At 33.3% G+C, this 24,799-nt stretch overlaps 5 protein-coding genes across 5 annotated transcripts; 4 read left to right on the plus strand and 1 right to left on the minus strand.

The window, feature by feature from the left end:
• Positions 1-184: 184 nt before the first annotated feature.
• On the plus strand, positions 185-4,854 carry LOC142547098 (peptidyl-prolyl cis-trans isomerase CYP21-1-like). Its single transcript, XM_075655179.1, has 7 exons — positions 185-520; positions 2,022-2,100; positions 3,352-3,399; positions 3,519-3,542; positions 3,652-3,834; positions 4,034-4,109; positions 4,445-4,854. The coding sequence occupies exons 1-7, from the start codon at positions 422-424 to the stop codon at positions 4,620-4,622; spliced, it is 687 nt and encodes a 228-aa protein (XP_075511294.1). The 5' UTR covers positions 185-421; the 3' UTR covers positions 4,623-4,854.
• A 1,259-nt stretch (positions 4,855-6,113) lies between these two features.
• Positions 6,114-7,843, plus strand: LOC142547099 (actin-depolymerizing factor 5-like). The gene is made up of 3 exons (XM_075655181.1): positions 6,114-6,322; positions 6,486-6,745; positions 7,670-7,843. Exons 1-3 carry the CDS (start codon positions 6,302-6,304, stop codon positions 7,818-7,820), a joined length of 432 nt encoding a protein of 143 aa, XP_075511296.1. The 5' UTR covers positions 6,114-6,301; the 3' UTR covers positions 7,821-7,843.
• Positions 7,844-10,141: 2,298 nt separating this feature from the next.
• Positions 10,142-10,546, plus strand: LOC142544188 (dirigent protein 11-like). The gene has a single exon (XM_075651252.1). The coding sequence runs from the start codon at positions 10,142-10,144 to the stop codon at positions 10,544-10,546; it is 405 nt and encodes a 134-aa protein (XP_075507367.1).
• Positions 10,547-18,333: 7,787 nt separating this feature from the next.
• LOC142547100 (myb-related protein 308-like) lies at positions 18,334-19,550 on the minus strand. Its single transcript, XM_075655182.1, has 2 exons — positions 19,096-19,550; positions 18,334-18,881 (listed from the first exon to the last, which is right to left on the minus strand). The coding sequence occupies exons 1-2, from the start codon at positions 19,356-19,358 to the stop codon at positions 18,449-18,451; spliced, it is 696 nt and encodes a 231-aa protein (XP_075511297.1). The 5' UTR covers positions 19,359-19,550; the 3' UTR covers positions 18,334-18,448.
• A 1,028-nt stretch (positions 19,551-20,578) lies between these two features.
• On the plus strand, positions 20,579-24,799 carry LOC142544876 (uncharacterized). The gene is made up of 11 exons (XM_075651903.1): positions 20,579-20,835; positions 21,226-21,406; positions 22,750-22,824; positions 22,908-23,145; positions 23,227-23,351; positions 23,621-23,654; positions 23,766-23,812; positions 23,903-24,043; positions 24,230-24,294; positions 24,375-24,435; positions 24,525-24,799. The coding sequence occupies exons 1-11, from the start codon at positions 20,736-20,738 to the stop codon at positions 24,640-24,642; spliced, it is 1,185 nt and encodes a 394-aa protein (XP_075508018.1). The 5' UTR covers positions 20,579-20,735; the 3' UTR covers positions 24,643-24,799.

The raw sequence follows: 24,799 nt of genomic DNA on the forward strand, positions 1-24,799 counted from the left end.
ACTTGTGTTTCGGCCCAGTTATGAAACGGGATATACTTGAGGGAACAGAAGCTGGAAAAAAGGCCAAGTTCTTTGGACCCACGATGAATACTTTATTGTGGTGGGCCGGTCAAAGCCCATTAAAGAAATAAAAATTCCACAGTCCAGGAAAAAGAAAAAGAAAAAAACAGCAGCATTAGATATTTGGTAAGAATTAGTATTTATAAGATTTAATCAATAAATCGCAGTAATTGCTCTGAAAATTTCAAGTCTTCCACTGACACTCGACGGTTTTGGGTCGTTTGATTAGATTTCGCTTCAGATAAACATTAAATCCGTTTCTGTAACGAGAATATCGTAGATTAATTGCCTCAGGAATGGTGCATCATATCGATGATTAGCTGAATGGTGGATTAATTATGAGTGATTTGAGAAGGGAGAGATGAGTCGAGATATCTCAGCGCTGTTTAAACCGCGGTGTCTCTTGATATTCGGGGCGGCGTTTGTACTGATCTTCTTTGTTTCCTCCTTCTCTCGAGTGGTATATTTTCCTTGTTTAGTATTTAGTATTTACGTTTCGGTAAAAATTAGATGTATTTTTATCAGGTTGTTGAATTGGTTTGGTAATCGTGTGCTTATTTGGATCTAATGGGGATTTAAGTTCTTTTGGACTTTGCAGTTGATGGGTTTTGATTTGCTTCTGGTGTACTTTGGTGATTAGTGATTGTGAAAGTACGATGATCTGCTGCAGTTAAGGGGCTTCTGTTGTAATTTGGCCATTATTTTTATGGGGAAAAACAAGATTTTGAGAAATTGATATCGAACTGATGAAATACATGAAGGTGTTATGAAAAAATGCATGAGTAATCTATGGACATTTGATTTTTTGGGTAGTTAAAGCACGTTCAAGTTGTAATATTTAACTGTGAAGTGAGTTTGGTAATGATTAGTTGAGGTTTTATGTTATTTATCTTTGCATATTTGGAAAGATCAGTTCTTTAGAGCGTCAGCTTCATGTCTAGTTCAGTAGTTCTTACCTTTAGGTGTTTCATAGTGATTGCAGATGTTCAAAATATAAGAAGCTTTTTTACATCACTTGAAGTGGCTTGTCTTCCTCGACTAGGAATTACGATTACGCCACACTATTGCCATGAGACAAATTGACTCGATCAAGTTCTCGTTTGCATAAATGTTGGTTTAGAGTTCGACTTAACTGTTAAGATTGGAACTTGGACCTAACTCAACCCCAAAAGCTAGCTCAAGGGGGGAGGATTGTCCAAGACCATAACTCCCAGGTATTTTACACAACCGATGTGGGACAACTAACACACCCCCTCACGCCCAGGAATGAACATCTGGAGCGTGAAGTTTACAAATGACCCAATAATGGGCAGAGCGGGTGACCCAACTATGAGCGACCCAACACATAACGGTGAAATCTGAGTTCTGATACCATGTTAAGATTGGAACTTGTATATAACTCAATCCCAAAAGCTAGCTCAAGGGGGGAGGATTGTCCAAGACCATATATACAACTCACGGGTATTTTATCCAACTGATGTGGGACAACTACCATTAACACGAACCATTTGTACAATCTTTGTTTTTTCATTTTCTACTCAGCATTGACCTTTCAAATCAGAGTTCATGTAGCCCACCTTGGACCGATAGGAGGCACGGCCACCAGGTTTCACGCAAGCTTCCAGAAAATATAATGTTCAACAAGTAAAGCAGTAATTATAGGCCATTAGGCATTGTAATATATAGTGTGAGGTCCGCTAAAAGATTGCTATTGTAAAGGCATGCTTTACGTAGATTTATATTTTCAAAAACTCAGACAGTTCATTGCTGGTACAACAATAACCTTTTTCACTCAAAATCCTCCCAAAAAACCATGAAGGCGTTAGTTTTTTCCTTTATACCTTTCTTAAGTTTATTTGGATGCTTTCTCATCTTGATTCCTTTGTTTTTCTAACTTATATTACATTTGCCTTTCTTTTGATTGCCTTTTTAAGAAAAACGTCACATTTTTTAATTTCCAGGAGGAAGATAAGGTAGAAGAAGTCTATGAAACCACTCACAGAGTTTTTCTGGATGTTGACATAGACAAGCAGCGAATAGGTAAGAGCCCTTTATATACTACCAATCATTTTATATTAAAGATATCCTGTCATAAATCCTAATTTAGATCCAGTACTTGATGATCTAGAGGTTACCTTAAATAAAGTTTTGGGTTGTGAAATTGTGATAAAGAAAAGAGGTGGCTGATTGACAATTTGCGATGGGACTAGCAAGTGTACTAGGCTTGTCAGCAACATAATGGGCGTTCGGGTCAAAATGCATCATGGCAAAGACTAATGTTTCAATACTAGAAAATTACTTAAACCCTAAGTTAGACAAAATAAAGGGAGGGTTGATTTGTTTTTAGTTATTTCAAACCAAAAAAACTCATAATGTGAATTCGAAATAAAATGAAAAAGAATTTTACATGATTTTAGATAAATGAGAAGACTAGGATCAACAAGCTACAAATGTACTTGCCCATTCATGCATGCCACAAAATCCAAATAATCGAAACAAAGGGACATATCTCAACTTTTGGTGAAAATTTATAAATTAATTATTACACTATATGTAAAACTAATTAATCTATTTTTATCCAACAGTCCATGATATTTCCTCTAGAATCTAATTTATTTAAAAGATTTCAAAATTTAGTTTGCACCAAAAGCTGGACAAAGAAATCAAATTCTGTTTACACTTGATCAAAGGTTTTGTAATATTTTTGAAGCAATTCTTAGTCTATGTCCTTTCAGTAGCAAGATCAGACAACAAATTATTTAAATAATTGTCCAATTATCCACACACAATATTAAACAAATATCAAATAATAAATTGAAATAGATAAAGGAATTCAATCAGATGAAACACACGCTCAACACACAAATGTTGCCTTGGCCCTAAATGTGATGCTCATCCTAGCATTTCGAAGGCCACTCTCTTGGGGACGGTCGCACCTCATTTTTGCATGGTTAGATAGATTTTTCAACTTTCATCCTAGTCTTGTGCTGATCAGGGACTAATACTATTGCTGTTTGTGACATTTTCAAATCTGTCATGTGACACCTGCTCAAGTTACTGGTGAAAGTGATCCGGATGATATACCTGTTAAGTGGTCAATATCTCATCGTCATGCACTGTTGAAATATTTTTCTTCTTCGCATTAGAAACAGGAAGATGAGAACTGTAGCTAGATCACATCCGGAAAACACAAGGGACAAATAAGACAATATTTGATCCATATATTCTGTGTTAAACTTCTCTTTTGTTTTCTATATTCAATTTTTCTATCTGACAGCATAATACCTATAGGTAGAATCGTCATTGGTTTATATGGTCAAGTCACGCCAAAGACCGTGGGTAATGTTTCTGGCCTTCTGATTCAATTGCTTCATTTGAGGCATATTAGTTTTACTATTTTGCCAAATGTTAAGAGTTCCTCGTGTTGTTTCTGATTGTACTTGCAATTGTCTTTGCAGAGAATTTTAGGGCCTTGTGTACAGGTATTTAAAGATTTGCCATTGTCAAACTTTTCACATTTTTAGCACTTTTGAAGTGTTCATTTAGAGGTTGTTCTCTATTTATTTCCTTAACCAATTTTTCTGGGATCAGGGGAGATGAGAAAAGCTGCAAATGGGAAAGTTCTTCATTATAGAGGAACACCATTTCATCGTGTTATACCTGGATTCATGATACAAGGTGGAGATATTGTTTCTGGAGATGGTAGAGGAAATCAATCTATATATGGTGGCACCTTCCGTGATGAAAATTTTATGCTCAAGCATTCACATGCAGGTTTTCAGTTATAGTTCTACTGGTTTTTAATCTTGCTTGTCACACTGAAATCGACTACTATTTGAAATTTCGAGTTTTTTATTCCTTTCTTGCACACCAACGCATCTTTTGAGCCTAACAAAATATTTTTTTTTCACTTTCAGCATGACCCATCCATGCACAGTCACTCGCTTGCTCACTCATGTTGTGGTTTTTGCAGGTACTGTGTCCATGGTAAATTCAGGACCTGATTCTAATGGTTCACAGTTTTTTATTACCACAGTCCAGGCATATTGGTGAGCTCTTGTGCTAAGGTCAATATAGAAACTCATGTTTACTCAAATTTATAGCCCGAAGGATTTTGCCTATCTCCTTCTAAACATGACATGTTTAGGATGGATATATTTGGCATTAATTATTGTATTGTTGCAATGAGATTATTGTATTGTTGCAATGAGCCGAAGGGCTTGCTTCCAATGGTTGAAGGGAAATTGAGGTAGTATGTCCAAGGGTTGTACATCTTAAAAACCAGCATTTTGTTAAGATATGGAAAGTGATTTTGTTTTGGATGCCTGATAGTGGACATAGTAGTTCACCAATATTTCTTTTCATGGCTATGAAAATTTCACAGGTTGGATGGCGAGCATGTTGTTTTTGGCAAAGTCATTGAAGGCATGGATACTGTGTATGCCATCGAAGGAGGGGCAGGAACTTACAGTGGGAAGCCGAGGAAGAAGGTAATCATTGCTGATTCTGGGGAGATACTCAAGAACAAGTGGGATGAGGATAACCGAACTTCGACAAAGTGACTGTAAAAATAATTGAAATTAACTTGCTGATTTTGTTTAAATTTTTTGGAATGCGGCTTTGTGAATCATGTCTGTTTGATTGTAGTGATGGATATAGCACCTAGTCTTGGGAAGGTTGTGATTTGTTTTGTACTTGATGTAACCGATATATAGTTAACTTTGTAGGGACAAAACACTTTATTCTTGTAGAGAGGAAGTTTCACTTAAATGATTAAATGTCGGTTATAGTTTGCCTGTTTGTTACCTAGGAGTTCTTTGTTAAGCTGCAGATGATTTTCAGAAGGAAATGACACAAAATAGCAACTTTTTCTGAGATTCTGCATAAAACTTGAAGCCAAAACCATTGATTTTATCCGAAATAAGCTGGGAATATGCACCAAGATTGGATGTCACTTCAACCAGGTAAAAAGACACATATCTTGCACATGGTTTAATTTAACCATATCCATCACATCCACCATAAGTCTTTGAATATTTAGGAGTATTGTTAACACAAATCAGTTTGATTTACTCTTTGAAGGCTGGGTTTATTTACCTCTTATATTTGAATATGAGTTCAATTTTTCCAATGCTGGCCTGGGCTTTTCTGAAAACTCATGCTTTGGCTCGGTTTTTCGAATTGGAGCTCTAGTCATTGTGTTCTAAATTAACATCAAGTTCGGTTGAGCGAAAGCTTGATTTGTGACACGAGCTCGTCTTGAGTTCGATTACTTCAAATAAGAATCAATTATTGCTTGAGCCAACTGGAAGGGTAATTCTTCCTCATTTCCTCCATCCATATACTTGTGCCCGTTCATTTGCTCATGGGAATGGATAGACGTGGATAGCTATAGAGAACGTAAATTATCAAATCTTCTTGATTTCATTATCGCATCATGTCTGCTTGAAACTCTATAGAAAGATAACCATTAGCATAGGAATAATCCTCTTACATTCTCGGGGACAATTTTAATTTGTGGGGATTAATGAAGCTCGATCTTTGATAAATTGGGAAAAAACGAGTGGGATCTGTCTTTTTCACGTTTTGCTTCTAAGGTAAGTTTTTTTTTGAGCAATTGGAAGATAAGATTAAAGGGAATTTTGGTGTATGATCCTCGAGATGGGGCCATTGTAGTACCACATTCCATCAAAAGGTACTTTCGTGTAATTCTTGGTTTACTTGGTGTTTCATTATTTTTTTCGCTTGTTGGTAAAATGATAAGTTAATAGATTATAACCTATGCAAGTCATATATGGCTACTACTATGTTACAATCCATAGCCTTGTAATGATTTTGATCGTGTCGACCTCTCACATTTTATAAGAACTTTAAGATAATATAAAATACAACATCCTCTTTTCCAGTAGCCTTCGACTTTCATTGCTAATTTCAAACTCAAAATACCTACGTTGATAACATACATGATAAAACGATAACAACATAGGTCTCTTACAATCCAAGTTTTTACATAAATTAACTTCTTCTTTTTTTGTTTTCCTTTATGGCCTAGTTGGTCCTCCATGGGCCAATGTTCATTTTTGGTCAAATTTGTAAAATTGCACAAAGTAGTGGTATTTCACTCACCAATTAAGTTATATAAGATTCATTCATCAATAGCAAATTCCCCCGACTCTCAACTCACTCATTTTGACACACTTCGATTGAACCGTCAAGCTTGACAGAGAAAATCTGATCCCTCATGGCGATGGCTTTCAAAATGGTACGTATATATATAGCCCTATGCAAAATGGTCGTCGAGAATTTCGTCCACAAATTCTCTGAAACTCAATACTTTGATCTGGGCTTTCTTTATATATAGCCCTTTACCCGTTGATCATGTTGTATTTTAGATATATAATTCTATACGTGTGTATAATGTATAGGCCACCACAGGGATGTGGGTGACAGAGGAATGCAAGAACTCATTCATGGCGATGAAATGGAAGAAAGTTCACAGATTCATCGTGTTCAAGATTGATGAGGCGGCTAAGGTGCTCACGGTGGACAAGGTCGGCGGACCCACCGAAGGGTACGAAGATCTCAAGGCGGCGCTTCCGGTCGACGACTGTCGGTACGCCGTCTTCGATTTCGACTTCGTCACCGTTGACAAGTGCCGGAAGAGCAAAATCTTTTTTATTGCTTGGTACACTCTATTTTTTTTTTCATTGATTGAATTAGTACAACATTTATTATACTATGTTTGTTTTTATCAGATCATTTTTCGCAAGTTGCTCTCAATTTTTTTAAAGTCAGAAAGGACAATCTGTCGTCCCTTCTTACCAGACATTATTTACTTGGTTAACTATTTAAGATAAGATTGACACTAAAGTCGATGTATACCGACAAAAATTTGTGCATAACGATTTTGCGGACATATTTTGTGAGACGAATATTTTATTTGAGTCATCTATGAAAAAATATTACTTTTTATGTTAAGAGTATTATTTTTTATTGTGAATATCGATAGGGTTGATCATCTCACAGATAAAGATTCTTGAGATCGTCATGGTCTATAATTTTCTTATGAGGTGTGTATAATTAAATATGAGAAAATATCACATCACTATATATATATATATAAATATATATATATAATATAGTTTTGATATCATGCACACCTACCGTGCACACCTTTGTGAGCATCGATGATGTGTCATTCACCCATTGGATGTGATGAAATAAAGAAAAATTGCGCATCCAATGGGTGAATGACACATCATCGGTGCTCACAAAGATGTGCACGGTAGGTGTGCAGGATATCAAAACTATATATATATATATATAATTTACTTGACATGATTGGTTAATTATTGGAGTAGCTTGTATAATTAACCACTTCTCATATTTTAGTACATCTTTTGTTTTTTTGTTGTTGTGTAGTTTTGTTATTATATTTTTGCATTTGAGGTTTAAGTTTGTTTGTACGTGAATACGAGATGTCGTTTTAAATTTGAGATTTTGGAACTCAAATGAGCCATAGGTTATCGAGGCACTTCTATTATTATTTGAATGTCTTTATTGAATTTTTTGGAATTGATTAAATTTTGTTAACCGACGGTAATTTCAGGGCTCCGACAGCTTCAAGAATTAGAGCTAAAATATTGTATGCAACCTCCAAAGATGGATTGAGACGAGCATTAGACGGCATACACTACGAAGTGCAAGCAACCGATCCAACCGAGATGGGATTCGATGTGATTAAGGATCGAGTTAAATAACGTATCAAAGCCATTATATTTCATGTCTCGTTATACGATTAGTAACTACAATAGTTTTAATTTAAATAATATAACATATTTGGTTATTTATGTAATTCAAATATTTTAAATCATCAAGCGTTATGTTTCGATTAAGGCTTTAAATCGTGCTGCACTTTACTTTCGGTTAACTCGATATTTTCTGTACGTGACAGTGAATCCGACATTTGGCCTACTACTTTCACACAAGGGAAATAGTCGTTGTACCTTCTTCTTTCGAAATAATTCTGTGCCACATTTTAATAAGAAAATGTATGGTCGACCGATACCTATCGTTCTTTTATTTTTTTCATTTTTTCTGTCGGAATTTCATTTATCAATATAAATACATCATTATATTTATTATCATGAAGAAAATAGACCTCGAACATTTTCAAACTAATAAATTTTGTAAACATCCATAGATATCTCGATTATGTGCTAAAACTTGATGTATTTTTTGAGACGACCATCTTTGAATAATAAGTATAAATTATAAAATGAAGAATGTAGACTTTAATAAAATTTATATTCCGAAAAAGGAAAAAATTATTGTGCTATCCAGCGAAACAAAAGTTCACCACAGGAAAAGTAGACTTTAATAAAATTTAAAATGAGATTTTGTGTTTGAAAGAGACATAAATGATATGTATGAGGTTGACTCAATGAAAGATTTAAATAGAGATTTTTTTTTATTATTATTAGATAAAGAAAAAAAAATCAAAGTTAATGTATATTATATTATGAATAGGCAGAGCCGTACCTGTGTAATGTGTTGAATGAGGCCTGAAACGAAAATTGAAAAATGAGTCATCTTGTTGCAGTAATAAATATAAAATTGAATTTTCAAATAAATATACTAATAAATAAATAAATATACCAAAATAAATTTATTACATCAATAACAACACAAAAAATATTTAAAATAACTACATAAATACTACTCGTCTAGCTGTTTTAGAGGCGAAAATATTTATCAAATTTGTGTAATCCAATTGTTGGACTATTTCTTTCTCAATCGACAACATAGCTAGCTCATTTAGTCTATCTTGCGACATTGTTGATCAAAGATAATTCTTGATTAACTTCAACTTCGAGAAGCTTCTTTCTGCCGATGCAACTGTTAATGGTATGATTAACAAAATCTTATAAGCAATATAAGTATTTGGAAATAAACCATGCAGTTTCGCCAAAAACTGCATCATATCAATAGCTCTTTTATCATTTGTTATATAACATCTCATGATCATCAACTCCGTATACAACTCATCATCATTAATGTCCGAATGTTCAGCATGACTCAGAAATTGTTGAATCTCCATACAAGAATTCATCTAGCTATTTAAAGGCTCACTCTTTAACTTGTTCAAATTCAATAAAAACCCAAATGATTTTTGATATTGTTTAAATTGTTCAAACCGAACTTTAAAGGAAGATCGATCTTGATCAATTATAAACAGAAAATATTCAACTCTAAAAGCCTCTTCACCTGATTGTGTCACATTATCACTGTCACTTTCATCAATTTGTTTTTTCTTCGAATGATGCGTTTTTCTCGAAATTTAGGTTCGACATAATAAAGGAATTTTATTATTTTAATATTCGACATAATAAATGAATTTTATTTTATATTATAACTTTAATATATAAATAAAAAAAATTCGACATAATAAAGGAATTTTATTTAATATTATAACTTTAATATTTAAATCTATCTTTAAATTTCATTTTTATTGAAGATTTTTTGGTAGATTAATCTACAAATATAAATATAAATGTGTATTATAAAGAAGATTTGAAATAGAAATAAAACATAATTCATGAAGAAAATTACTTACCTTAGGCGTAAAAGAAGTAGGAGACCATAAACTTTATTTGTTGAATGGAGAAAAGAATTAGGGTTGAGATTTGGGGTGGGTTAGAGAATAAATAACATATATCATATATATATTTATATATTTAAATTTGGGCCCCTTATTAGGCCGGGCCTGAGGCAACCGCTTGGTTGGCCTCATAAGAGGTTCAGCTATGTGAGTAGATCTCTTTTGAGTCGGTCTCATTATATTCGTAAGACGGGTTGACCAGATCCATAATTATCATAAAAGGTAATATTTTGACATAAAAAATAATATTTTTTAACGAGTAAAATCAGGTCAAAGGTTTATCTCATAAAAATAGTTCATGAGACGATCTCACAAGAGTTTTTGTACTCTCTGTGATTAATAAAAACTTATATTATTACCCAATAAAAGTTTGAGGCATGGTTAACCTTAGGAAAAAGATCCATTTTATTGGTTATAACAATGCATCGTTTCTACATCCAAGATTTGGTCCGCAGGGACAACCGCACGGTCTGGAAAATTTCTAAAACTGACCTCACCGATATTCTTCCGTCAGCTTTCGGCCTGGTGAGCGTTATCGACAACCTGGTGACTTCCCGGACGGGGATGGATTCCAGGGAAGTTGGTCGGATCCAGGGGCTCATCGGCCTGTCAGATTTCCGCGAACAGGAGATTTTCATGCTGCTTAATCTTGTATTCACGGACGGGGAATACAAGGGTAGCCGTTTTTGCATTCTAGGAATCCTTTGCATGATAAGCTGCGGGAGTTGTCGATTGTTGGGGTACCGGAGTTTTCGAATGTCCCGAGGATACGCGATTACGAGCACCCACCACTCAGATGACATTCAGCAGAGGGGTATTATTTAGAATAACGTGGTTGTTGCTCATAGTGATGTTGAAGGTTCCGTAGAATAAGTTTTTAGGTCTCTCTTATGCATGTAAGGGTTTCTTCAATCTTTGATACTATTTTTTAAGAAACAATTAAGTTAGGGTTTGGACACTTTTGCGGGCCAAAATAATGTCGATGTCTTTTTGCTTATGCATGTCTTGACAGTACTTTCAATTCAATTCAAGTATCAATCCATCTCGAGTTAATGTGTGACGTTGCAATGCGTAGATATATATCATGTATTTGGAGAGCAGACGGTTTCATGTATCTATATCTGTGACACAAATCGACTAATTCATATACTTTTGATATAAAAATATATTTCACAAGAGACGAGCTTATAAGAGTTTGTGTCATATTTGGAATCAAATTCAAATGATTTGCAATTGAAGAATTTCAAATTCAATGTTTACGATTATTACATTAATTTGTGTATTTTTAAATTTCATAAATTTGAGATTGATGCCTTCCATCTTTATTTTAAAAATTAGTAAGTCCGTTTCATAAGAGATTCACTCTTAAATTTTTTGTATGACTATATCATCCTAATAAAAAATGTGAATAAATAATCAATTTGAAAATAAAAATTTACTATATTTGATAATTATTTCAACAAGTAACGCGTGCAAAAAAGATATTAGTATTATATATAAAATCTAAGAGCTTATAATATTGAATTTCAGTACCCATTTATTAGTTTTTTATTATCAAAATAAATACGTTAGATTTGGTTGAGAAATTGAAAGGAAAAAAAAATCAACCTAAGTCCTCTCATTCAGACTCACCGTAAATCGGTTTAAATGGATGAACTAATTAAAACATTCACAACTTGAGAATGTTGGCTTTTTATTACATTATTATTATTAAATAAACGGTTAAATTTTTTTGTATTTGAATAATATCCGATCCATTCAAAATCTGAAAGATGGCAAACAAATATTATAAAAATAAATAAAAAATAATTTACTTGATAAAATCAATAACGATGGATGATTATTGCGCGTGACCAAATGTTTCGATGGGCTTTGGGCCTCACTTCTGACCAAGCTAAACTTATCCAATTCTTATACGTTGTTTAGTCAAATTTTACATATAGAAAATAAAATACTATTTAATGATATTTCATTTCTCTACCCCCCGATTTGTACAATACAATTTATCCAATGCATGATTGAGATAATACAGATTAAACTTATTTAAAACAACTTATAAGTTCCAACTGAATTAATCTTAGCTTGGTTTTTAATTCAACGCAGTTAGAATGAAAATCATGCAAACATACTGTTTGCACAAATTTTGACATTGTGGGCGTGTCAGGTGCTAAAAGCATCAACTTGAATAAGAAATAATAAAAAAATAACTTCTAACCGTTCAAACGACGTAAATTCTCGATTTGATCGTTAGTTTTAATATGCTAAACTGATATACATCTTTCGGGATATTATCCTAAGGGTAGCATGGAATTTACCCATAAAACCCGACTAGTCCTAAGTTCGGCGGAGTTCTTACAGTTTAATCAAGGATTGTATTTAATTTAATTTGGCGAGTTTAATCAATTCTGTTTTGATCTAATATATAGAAGTTGAAATTTTAATTATTGTTGAGTTCGGTAATTCCAATTAATGCAATAATATTATAGTGTGCACTGTGATTAAATGCAAACTAGTTTCACGTCCACTCTATCTAAAGGTTCGTTCGATCCTACCTGTGGGGGCACTGCCCCCACAGGATTTAGATGGTCCAGATTTAGCCACATTTGTGATTTTAAAAAAAAATAGTGGACCCATGTACTTGTGGCTAAATCTGGACCATGGATCTACACATGGGGACACTGCCCCCACATGTAGGGTGAAATATTCACTATCTAAACCAGTAATCTTCTTCTTTTTTCTTGTGACGTTTGGAACTCGTATTTAATATCTTTCGATAAACAATGTATAAACTCTCAAATTAACGTAATAATTTGTATTCCTCTTTGTTTTATTTATTATCTATACATATAGACGCATATTAAATTAATTTGTTGTTAAAATAAACTAGGAATAATTTGTTGGATAATTTTGATGCTTAGTGAATGAAAATTAAGCAAATTAATCAATATGTTTGATTGGAAAAATTCGAAACGAAGAACGAAGCTTAATAAACGAATATTAAGTTCGGTGGTTCTGAATTAAACTCGAAACGAGATCAACGAATGTTGAAAGAATTTCAAACGAGTAGTTGGAATATATAAGGGACGAAAACCAAATTTTTTTTAAAAAAATCGGTGAACAGTAGCAGGCACGCACCTGCACAAGGATCTGCGCGCCTGTCGAGAGAGCTCTCGCGCCTGTCGAGATCTGCGAGAGCTCTCGACAGGCGCTGCCGAGCCACGCGCATGCACAGAGCTTCCAAGTTCGTGTCCCTTCGGATTTTTCTGGTATTTTTTCATTTTCTTGGCATTGTTTGATGATTGTGGTCAGTTACAATGGTCAAGGGACACCCATATGAATGAAAGATCATGTCTTTTCATATGAAAAACATTAAATGCTTGATTTATTGAAAATCAAAGACACATAATTTTCATTTTGCATATTGTTTTTCTTCCTTTTTCAACAAGAGAGAGTTTCATTCATTTTTTTGTTATACAACTTGGATATTTGAGTGCTTATTATCCAAAAGTTGTAGTTGTATCTTGTGATAAGATTGCCACAAACCTTTAGCACATTGTGAGGGACAAATTTTTCTTAAGGAGAAAGTGTTCAACATTTACCTCTACAAGCCGTTTTCTTTGTTTTCTTCTTATTTTTCCTATCAAATTTCAATCCCCTAGACAACATAATTAACAACCGGGACCTCATAGGTTCTTGATTTTTCGTGCTTAATTAATATTTTACAACATTGATATATAAATTGATGGGGATAATTTGCTCTTATTACACGTTAAGTTGTTGTTACGTAAGATTAGTTAAATGTAAAATTTAAATTATTATAAGAATATGGAAATCCTGTAATTTATAAAATTAATTACGTGATGTGAAGGCAACCTTGTGTTTGTTTAAATGCTCGGGAGTCGAATATTGCAACCTTCTTTGGTTTACTTCCAAAATCAATTAATTTGAACAGTTGACGACGGGAAGTCAATTGGGCTATCGTTTTCAGAAAAGAGTGAACACAACTTGTAAGATTGGTCGTTATTCAAGACCGTGGAATGTCTTTTTTTTTTACTTGGGACGAGATTTTGTTATAATTTGGTTTCGATTTAAAAAATTTGTCTTAAATTTGAGATATTGATGTCAGATAGAAGATAAATCACTGAAAATTGCATTTTGATATTGTTGTAAGTATTTTAACAAAAGGGTCAAAAAAATCTTGTTCTATTTAATTTTTTGATCTTTCTTTATCACTTGTTATCAAATTATTTACCCCCTCTTGTAACTCAAACACATCGTTTTGCTATAATTGTTTTATCAAAGTCCATAGGTAGTAATATCCGAGCAAGTTAAATCTTTAATACCACGTCTCGTGAACTCTATTACGTGTCGTTTTACCAAAATTATTGTTGGCTTATTCGTTTCATTCAAATTTTTTAAACCGTTCAGCAGTTCACAAACATCATATTTCAATTGATGTGCCAACTATAATAGTTGTGACTCTCGTGGATTAATTTATTAAACCAAAAAACATTTAGACATATATAATATTGGAGATTTTATTCATGCTTGTTTCCTTTAATAAACTTTAAAGGGGCAGATGCACTTGACCGCAATTTTATTTGAAAATTTGTATTGTTTTTTTTTATTATTATTATTATAAAAGGGTAGCCATTTTGGTTATGCAAAGAGCCACTGTTTACGAATCTTCTTGCTTCACTTGTGTCTTCTTGCTTGCAACTTTTCATGGGATTTTTTTATCTGGTTGGACTTTTAAAAGCTTTTTTTAAAAAAATTTATTTTCTAGTTAGAAGGTTAGTAATTGGTTCTTTTCCATTTAGAATGTCAACAGGACAAAATAGTTGGTTGGTGAGTCCCCCATGATATTATTACTTGTAAGACAAAAACTTGTGTGAGACGGTTTCACGGATCGTATTTTGTGAAACAGATCTTTTATTTGGGTCATCCATGAAAAAGTATTACTTTTTATGCTAAGAGTATTACTTTTTATTGTGAATATCGGTAGGGTTGACCCGTCTCACAGATAAAGATTCGTGAGATAGTCTCAAAGAGACCTGCATTTTTTTTAAAAAATATATTAAATCAAATTAGTTTTAATCGTTTGACTGATTTTTTATTTATTTATGGATTTCGGACCAATTAATTAATTTTTTTTTTGCTGAAATAAATTAATTATTTCGGATTCAAATATATATTTAAAAATCTGGACTAAAATAATATTCTTGAATCCAAAAGTAGCTCATGTAATCAATCTCATCGGAGAAAATTTGCAATATTACTATTTACGTTGCTTTGAAATTCATCAAACACATTCAAATATTTTTCGAATGATATAAATAATTAGCTAGTTTTTAATTTTATAGGGGGAAAAACCATAAATTTGGTTATTTTATGGTTAAAATATATTGCACAAGAAAAAATATTCCGGGGGTGATGAAAAGTGTAAATAATAATAATTTGGACTTTTACTTAATTATATATTATATTGTAGAATACAAAATTATTAGAGAGTAATATTTTTGTTTTTTGAAGCAATTCTCCATTTGTTATACCAAATAATTGATTGATTTTTGTATCTTTGTTATTATGTTTTCTACTTCTAAATATATTTTAAATTTTTTACCATGAATATTAACGGCAGGTATTAAATTTGTACTAAATAATATATTAAATATCAATATAATATATAAATTTATATATATATATATATATATATATATATATATATATAAATTTTCGTCTTTAAAAGTGTAAAATATTTACCTATAATTAATTCTCACGTATAATGTTTTTATGTTGTACCAATATTATAAAACTGCACAACAATCCGAACTAGTTTTTTTTCTTAATCTTCTAAAATTCGATTTTAATTATCTTTCGGTTATATTTTCGTGTGTGTTTATTAATTTTTATGCTAGATTTTCCCCATTATTATTTTTGTTTTAAGTTTTTCAAAAACTAAAATTAGCAACTAAATATAAAAAAATGCTTATCAATTTAATTTTTTTTAAAAAAAATCTAAATGTATTATTGAATCGTAACGCGTTGATTGTTATACACTTTAAAATAAGTTGCTCTGTTATCCTTTACTATAGATTTTGGCCTAGTCGTAAACGTTTTATCAGAGCCAAGTTTACGGTTCAATCCATATTGATTACTGATAATACAATTATTAAAAGAAAGATTGTTGTAGTGGATTATTTGTCACGATAGATAAAACAATTGAAATGTTGCGTTTATACTATTTTACAATTTAAAATATTAAATGTTCGATAAATTCCAAATAAAAATGAAATTGGAAACCCTAGATACAATGGCAGATAGCAAATAATTGAAAGAGTAAGTTAGATTAGATGGGCAGCTAGCCGACCGAATTTTAATAAACAATTGCCGACTATCATGTCATTAGGGATATATGAATTGTTGACGAGTTTGACTTGTTTTAAATATCATAAATCAAATAATATGGAAACAAATATTTATTTATTTATTTATTTATTTATTCACTCAATAATCTTCTTTTCTTCTCATCCTCTCGCTGCTTATCCGCTGCTCCCTCCGTTCCTATCTTCACACGGAGAAAAAGACAACCCGTTGACAGAAATTTCTCTGCTAGTTTCATTCAAAAATTTTAAAAAAAAAATTAAAAATTTACAATCACATCTTATTTATTTTTATATATTTTTGTAAATAAAAAGATATGTTTGAATATTTTATTTTAATCAAGATTAAATAAAAGAAAATGTCGTCTTTTATATTTTTAAGTTCTTAATTTTTTGAATTTTCATTTTTAGATTATTTGTAATATTCCGATTTTTATGGAGATAGCATAGCACCAAATTTCCTCGTTTCATATGAATGAGATTCCTTTGTCATTTCTTCAACGTCGAATCATCTAAATTTCTACCCGGTTCCTTCCTTATAGACGTGCTTGTCACGTCCTGAGCCCGGGCCCGCGGTTACGTGACTGCACAATAGGCCCCTATAGCAACTACTTCGTATTCGTCCCCGCTTTACGAAAATGATTAATCAAAGTTGCTATAGAAGTCCATTGTAAGCCATTATAAACTCATTTTAAATCTTTCATTTTTCAGATGTGGGATAAGGGTATCACAATCACCTGACCCCTTGATTCACCAGCGCCGAGAATCTAGAGATGGGTCTTACAGGTTCAAGAGGTGGCTCTCGTTATGTAGCACTTTGCCCCGCAGGTTCAAGAGATGGCTCCCATACACGTAGCACTTTGCCCCATATAGCACTTATTTCTCGGTGTTCCATGCCGGTGACCGGCTCTGATACCATTCTATCACGCCCCGAGCCCGGGCCCGCGGCTGCGTGACTGCACAATGAGCCCCTATAGCAATTACTTCGTATTCGTTCCCGCTTTACGAAAATGATTAATCGAAGTTGCTATAGAAGTCCATTGTAAGTCATTATAAACTCATTTTAAATCTTTCATTTTTCAGATGTGAGACAAGGGTATCACAGTACTTGATAGATTTAGATCATCTACTGTGTTGAAAAATACTTATTACCCGAGATGATCACATAATTATCTCGTTTAATCTGATAATTTTTAAAATTTATCTCATATGGTGTGATGTTCACAAGATGATCATGTGATCATCTCGTGTAAAAAGTGCACATCATCTAGTATTGTATTTTCAACACAGTAGATGATCCAAATCCGTACTTAACATATAACATAGGATTAAGACAAATGTAATCGGGAAAATTCGAAAAACGACCCTCTTAAAAATGTTTTTAAATTTCAAAATTTATATTAAAAAAATTCAAATATTTTTATATGACATTTTCTTGTCTTGAAAAAAATAATATATAAAAGTACTTCGCTTAATTAAACTAAGAAATTAAATACATTAATATCGCATGCATATGAAATTCATGAATGGGAAGTGTGTGGATTATATTTATTACATTATAATTTTATAGTTATACCAAACGATATTTATAAAACCGCTTCTTCTGATGAACACTCGAACCTCCTGCTGTCCAAAAAAATAAGAGGCCACCGAGACTAGGAACCACGTCCCCCCGAACAAAAATAAAAGAAACAAATTACATAATTGTCGAGTGAGTTTTCAACTATAAATTAGTAATAGATAGATACATCGTAAAAGAATATATGAAACTTTTGTTTTGTAACAATTTTTAAATAATTAGTCACTTACAAGTTCAAAAAATTGACAAGGTATTGTGGCAAGAAAAACTTCAATAAAGACAAAAACATGTGTGAGACGGTCTCACGAATCGGATTTTGTGAGGCGTATCTTTTATTTGGGTCATCCATAAAAAAATATTATTTTTTATGCAATATTACTTTTTATTGTAAATATTGATAGGATTGATCCGTCTCACAAATAAAGATTTATGAGACCATCTCACAAGAGACATGTTACTTCGTCAAACACGAGAAGTGAAAGGTAAACCACTGAGAAAATTGTGCTACGAATAAAGAAATTCTCGGACATGAATTTGTAAAGCACCAAAAATCTCTGCAAGCTGTGCAGTAAATATAAATGCAACTGCTAGTATGCTACTGTTCATGCATTGAACCAAAGAGAGAGAGAGGGAGAGAGACAGAAGTCATTCTATAATCACAGAAAGACTTTCATTAATTGACATATTGAATTAATTCTCTTACATTATGAATTGATCTGTCATATGAAACAACAAAAAATGGAATCTGAATCCCAGATCCAATTCTCATTTCATTTCCAAGCTTCTGTAATCCAAAACTGCGGTTTTCAATCCAAGAAAATCGTATCTTTCAGAATCATTTCTCCTCCCATTGATCACCCTTCCTCCGGTCTTCAATGATTCTTGTTGTTGTTGCGGGTACGGAGGGCTGATTCGGAGCTCTAGATTCAAGTCCTGATAATCGATAATGCTATTTTCTTCCAATTTATTGATAAAAAAGCCGCATGCATTTCCTTCTTGAATAAGATAATCTTTTGCACCAGAAAAGGAGACGGTTTTAGTAGTTTCTTGTACTGCAGTTGGCGCAGGGTCGTCGATTGATCTGTGCGTCGTGGGATCAATCCCTCGGCCAATGAGCCTCCTCCTTATGTGTGTGTTCCAGTAATTTTTTATCTCGTTATCTGTTCTTCCTGGTAATTTCCCTGCAATAAGAGACCACCTATACAAAAATCAAGAAAATCCCATATTATTTCTCTCTCTTTTTTTCTTACGAATCAAGCTTATATATGTTTTATCTTTTAAACAGAAATTCAAATGTGTAATTTAGTTATAAACCATAGTTCTTGATTCGTTTTATTTACCCTAACTAAGAAAATTTATCAATAAATTTGAAGACTGGCGCATGCAACAAATAAAAAAATGGATCAACTTACTTGTTACCAAGAAGGCTATGGAGTTTGATTATGAGTTCATCTTCGTCTTCTGTGAAGTTTCCCCGCTTAAGATCAGGCCGCAAGTAATTGATCCATCTCAGGCGGCAGCTCTTCCCGCAGCGGAGTAGCCCTGCTGCTTTGGGTAGAGACCGCCAGCATCCCTCGCCATGAGCCTTGATGTAAGCTATGAGCCGATCGTCTTCTTCTTTAGTCCATGCCCCTTTGTTTGTGTGAGCTTTCTCACAACAAGGAGACCTTCCCATGATGTTATTGAAAACAAGTTCAAATTTTGAAATTGAAATCCCCACTTGTGAAGTATATTATAATTAACTAACTTTAAATTTTCGATTGGAAAAAATAAAAGAACCCTTATTTTGCTTTTTGTTTTTTTTTCCTAGAGAGATTTTTGGGGTACTGTTGATAGTGGATGGACTGTTTTTGTGTGTGTATATATGTATGAAAAGTGAAGAAAGTTTGGTGGTGCTTGAGATTGAAGGGCGGCGACTTGAGTAGTTTATGTAGATAATAATAATAATAATAATAATCATCGTCATCTATGAAGAAAAGGGGTGACTCAATATAAATTAATTATGGCAAAAACTTGTGTGCATTAGGTACTTGTACACAAATATTTAATTATCTATCACAACTCTAGATAATATTGGTAATATTTAAATGAAAAATATCTTTGATATTCTAATACAAAAATAATACAGGTTTTGGAAATTGTGGATTTTACAGATGAGCTTTTATCCACAAATTTTTCAGAATTGATTTGTTGGTTGTTTTATGCACTACATGTATGTGAACATTATTTGAGAGAAGAAGGTGCGTTCTCGTGATATATCAATATTTTTTTTTGCATAAAACGTATATTATGTTGAGAACTTTCCAGGTTAGTTGTATGCAAAACTAAAGAGCAAAAACAAGATTATTTATTATGTGTAGCAGAAAGTCGTGACTCGTGAGACAATCTTACATGTGAGTGCCACTTATTTCATTTTGATTTTAAGATTTCAATTATTGGCGGTGCCTAAATATTCAAAGCATCGTGATTCATTAATCGAGAGAGAAATGTGATCTTCTCCGGAGTTCAATTGAAATGGAATCAAATTCGAGTAATGCTCGTCGAATGAAGTCTTGGTAAAGCAACTCATGTGCCCGTGGTTAGTTATTACTACTAGTGCTAGTACAATACGCGTGTGAAAAATTAATTAATTAATCAGTGAAAAATATTTTGTCCATCAATTGTAAATTGGGTAGACGATTTTTTCAATCTTTTAAGTTTTATGTGTGTTCAAAAATATATATAAATGGAATAAATTGAAAATTACTTAAAGATAAGAGTTATTTTTACAAAATTTACAAAAAGTAAGTGAACAAATCAATCTACTAAATATAATTACTATATTAGCCACATTTTTAATAATATAATAAGAAAAGTAAGATATATTTTTTGTGAAAGTGTGTGTGTATTTTTGGTAAAAATAAAAACTGTGGGCAAAAAAGGTTCAAAGTTAGAAGTCACGAAGAATGGCACGAAATTTCTCCCTCCTTGAATTCAAATTATCCCTCCAGTTGCCCTGCCAAAACCCTAGTTTGCGATATTTCACGTTTCATTCTCAAATCACACCAAAACAATGACGAGTCTGAATCATCAATACGATCTCGATCTTCTCCTGTCGCTTCAAGATCGGGTTCTCGAAACCCCGCCCGCTTCTCCTTCTTCCTACTCTGCAGGTATCCAGACCCTGTTTATTTTTTATTTTATTTTTTGCCAATCGAGCATTAAGTTAGCTTCATTAATGTCCGAGGTTTCATTTTAAGTCTGTTAGATTTATATTGTTGATATTATGGTGCGGTGTTGATAGCACATACATATGGAATTTGCGATATTGGTGTAATGTGGAGTGATTCAAGATTTTTTTGTAAATTTAAATTTGTTCAAAATTATGCTAAATTTCTATTCTCATTGTATTTCTCCTATCGCGGTTATTTGAATGCCATCCCGAATTCAGAATCCATTCATTTATGCTTACATAGTTTTTGTATGATTATGCAGTCCCGTTCCAAGTAGCTGATTTCAATTATGTGCTAATATGTTTTGTATGTACGTGCATTCCAACACAGGGTATTCATCAGAAAATGAAATTCCAAAGCAAATGGGGAAGGTGGACATGTCCGTGTTTCGGGACTCAGTGCAAGATTGCATTGATTATGATCCTATAAGTGTGAAGAAATCTATTAAAATGAAGCAGACAGTGAGATCGAAAGACACTGGGGTTGAGAAGTTTTCAGGGCTGCGAATCAGGTAGGTGTACCTTGAATTTCAGCATACGAGAAATCTTGAGGGGTTAATTTTACAACTGGAATAATTTGTTGTATAAAGTTGAGTATATACCATATTATAGTGTTGTGAATGACTCGCGAAAACTTAACTAAAGAATTGTCGGTTTGCTCTGCAATTTGGATTCACTTTGGATCTTTCAAGATAATCTGGAATGTATCTATGTACCAGTTTGGATTACTGAATCAAACAAGAAGTAACAATGCGGTGGAAGTAAGATCAGCACAAAGATTTAACGTGGTTCGACGAATTCGTCTACATCCACGGCAATGTTCTAAAATTTTCTAGGCTCTAGGCGGATGCTAGAACAGCGTCTAGCGCCTAGGTCGCCTAAGCGGGGACTAGGCGTCGCTGGGTGGATTCCAAGATATCAACATAATAAGATGAAGTTTGGTGTATTAGATCAAGCCAACAAATCGTATTTCTTGTTAAACTTTTGTTTAGGTCTTGTAAAAAATTACTTTTCATTTTTTAAATTGGGCTTTTAATTTAAATTAAAAGTCCAGAAAACTTTTCTAAAAAAACAAAAAAAGTAATTTTTCGTGTACCTAGGCTGACCGACTGGCACTTTTTTGGTGTGGACAGCCGCCTGGGCCGGATTTAGATGCGGACAAGCAATACTCATTCTCATTAGATTCATAACCATTAATGGTACAGCATAAACAAGTTTCTCAAGATCACTCAAGTTCACAGATTCTTATCTCCAAGATTTTAAGTCTATCAGGAATACAAGAAAATGAATCAAATAACTGATCTCTCTCATTGTTTATATATTCCTATCCTTTATAACCACCAATCCAAATTGGTACCGACTCTTGACTGTTACCGAAGGAGAATAATTGCCACGCCTAGCAGTTGAGTGTTCAATCTTCTTGCTTTGTTTCAGTCCACTAACTCTTGAATCTAATAAATTCTGAAACAATAGACAACCTACCTCTACAATTATTTATTTCTCACAGTTGTCACTGCATGTGCACGCACAAGAAAATATTGCCCCTGTGGCTGAGTAAGCTTGAAATGGCAATTTCAAGCAATATACCTAGTGCCTTCGAACGCAAGGAAAGGACTTTAACGCCTATCCTATGCATCTAGATTCTAGTGTCTGATGAACAAAAGCTTGCTTGATTTTAATGGGGTTTGGAATTTTCAAGGACATGTTTGAGTTTCTTTACATTGCGAAGTCTGGATATAATACTGTTTGGCTCTTAATTGCTTTTATTTGGCGGCATTAAAAAAAATAATTTGTAGATACATCTAATACCGGCTATCTGTTTGTTCATCACAATTGGTTACATTTTCATGTTCAGGGATCAGGTGGTATCGCCTCTTGAGCTGAGCAATCGCTTATCGGATATTCGATTTGTCAGATTGCCTGCCATAAAGTATGCATGTTTCTATATGATCCTTACATTTTTAATTACTCTATTGTACAATGTTGTTTCTAATGTTACTTTCTGGGTTTTAGGAACTTACTAGGAGGAGATACACTTTCTGGGTGTTGGGCCACAGTTGGAATTTTAACTGAAATGGGGTTGCCGAGAATTAGTTCCATAGGAAAGAAGTTTGCAATTTGGAAAATGGGAGGTTTAGATGAAAATGTAATTTCTCTTTTCTTGTTTGGTGATGCTTATGAGAAAAATTGTAATGAGAAGGTAGGGACGGTCTTTGCTCTGTTCAATTGCAATGTCCGCAAGGAGAAGTCGGTAAGTGCTTTATAATATGTCCTTATCCTTTTCAGTTGAATATGGTACAGATTTCTAACTCATGCCTGGCCGCTATTTCAGGGAAGTGGATTTTCCTTGAGTATCTTTTCCGCTAAACACATTTTAAAATTGGGTGCTTCAGCGGATATTGGATTTTGCAAGGGAAACGGATATGATGGAAAGGAATGCACAGCAGTCGTCAATGTGTATGTGGTTATCTCCTGTGCATCTTCAGAATTAAGTTAATTGAAGAAGCCTTTCTCAGGCTGTATAATATTTATAATTCTTATTCTCCAATCGCATTCATAATGCCGAATGGACTTTTATTTGCAATTGAACGTTTGACCTAGTTTGTGCTTCAACTTCTAATTATTCACGTTTTGAGCTGTGGTTTTCTTTGTTGCTGTGTATTTTATTTATAATGCTTATATTTTAGTTCCATTCTTTGAACTACTACATATTTGTACATCTTCAGACGTCAAGGAAAATATTGCCGCTACCATAAACAGGTATAACCCATGTGGCAATCTTCTCATCTTCATCATGCAGTTAGGAATATAACTAGACGTTTTTTTCCTGCTTAATCTGTTCCTTTTTTTCCTGCTTAAACTTTGGAACAGAATGCATCAAAAAAGTATGTCAATACAAGAACAGAGCTCAAAGGAGGGTAGGTAGCTCTAACCAATATTTGAGATATTAGTAAGGATCCTGTTAAGAAGCCCTTTTTGAAAAATAATAGTTGAACTTCTTTTATCAGAAATTTAAAGACAGCATTCAGAGATCGTCTACAGTCAGAAGGAATTTACGTGGTTAATCCTAAGAGTGACAGGCCAACGTTTACAAAATCTGCTCAGCCTGTTAAATTATTGTCTGTAGAAGGATTAAGGAAGGCCTTAAGGTTTGTATTTCTCCTATTTTATTTATACTTTATCAGCGACAAGAAAATATTACAGTCAAAAACCAAAATTCTTACACCTTTGTAAAACCATAGTTTCTTCTCTTTTTTAAAACGCATTATTTGGGACTTTTTGATGACTTTTCATTCACTTTTGCTAACTCTCGGGGTTATATGCCAACACAACAGCAACGCTGACAAAGTCACAACAAAGGTATATTCACAAGGAATAAGATTTCTGAATCATGTCGCGGGTATGCTTACAATTCCATATGGTCCATGCTAATTCTGGCCATTGGATTTCCTTTACCAAATATATTTGGTTCAATCTCAGGGAAAAAGGGTCCAACTGAAACAGTTAATGTACATCTATCAAAGAGTAGAGAAGAGTTAAGGTAGTTGAAAATGGACTATTTTGTACACATATTTTTCTAACCTTTTTCATTCATTGGTATGCTTTCCTGCTGATGGTCTGATTGTTCAGGTTCAGACCAGATGAAGAGCCCAGAAGCAAAAAAATGAAAATGGAGAAGAGACAAGAAACTGAGCTTGTCGGCACTAAGATGATTGAGCTAGATTTTGCAAGTTCCGACGAAGACTGACGTTCTAATGCTCAGTTTGATATAAGAAGTACCCAAATTTGTAAAAATGCGTCGTATTTATAACAAAGAGATTAATGCTCCAATGCTTGCAGTAAAGTAGTTTTCTCGTGGATTTGCTCGATATGCACTCTCTCAGAACTAGTGCGGGGGTACTCTA

The sequence above is a fragment of the Primulina tabacum genome, chromosome 5 (genome assembly GCF_025594145.1).
Source record: "Primulina tabacum isolate GXHZ01 chromosome 5, ASM2559414v2, whole genome shotgun sequence".
Classification (NCBI taxonomy): domain Eukaryota; kingdom Viridiplantae; phylum Streptophyta; class Magnoliopsida; order Lamiales; family Gesneriaceae; genus Primulina; species Primulina tabacum.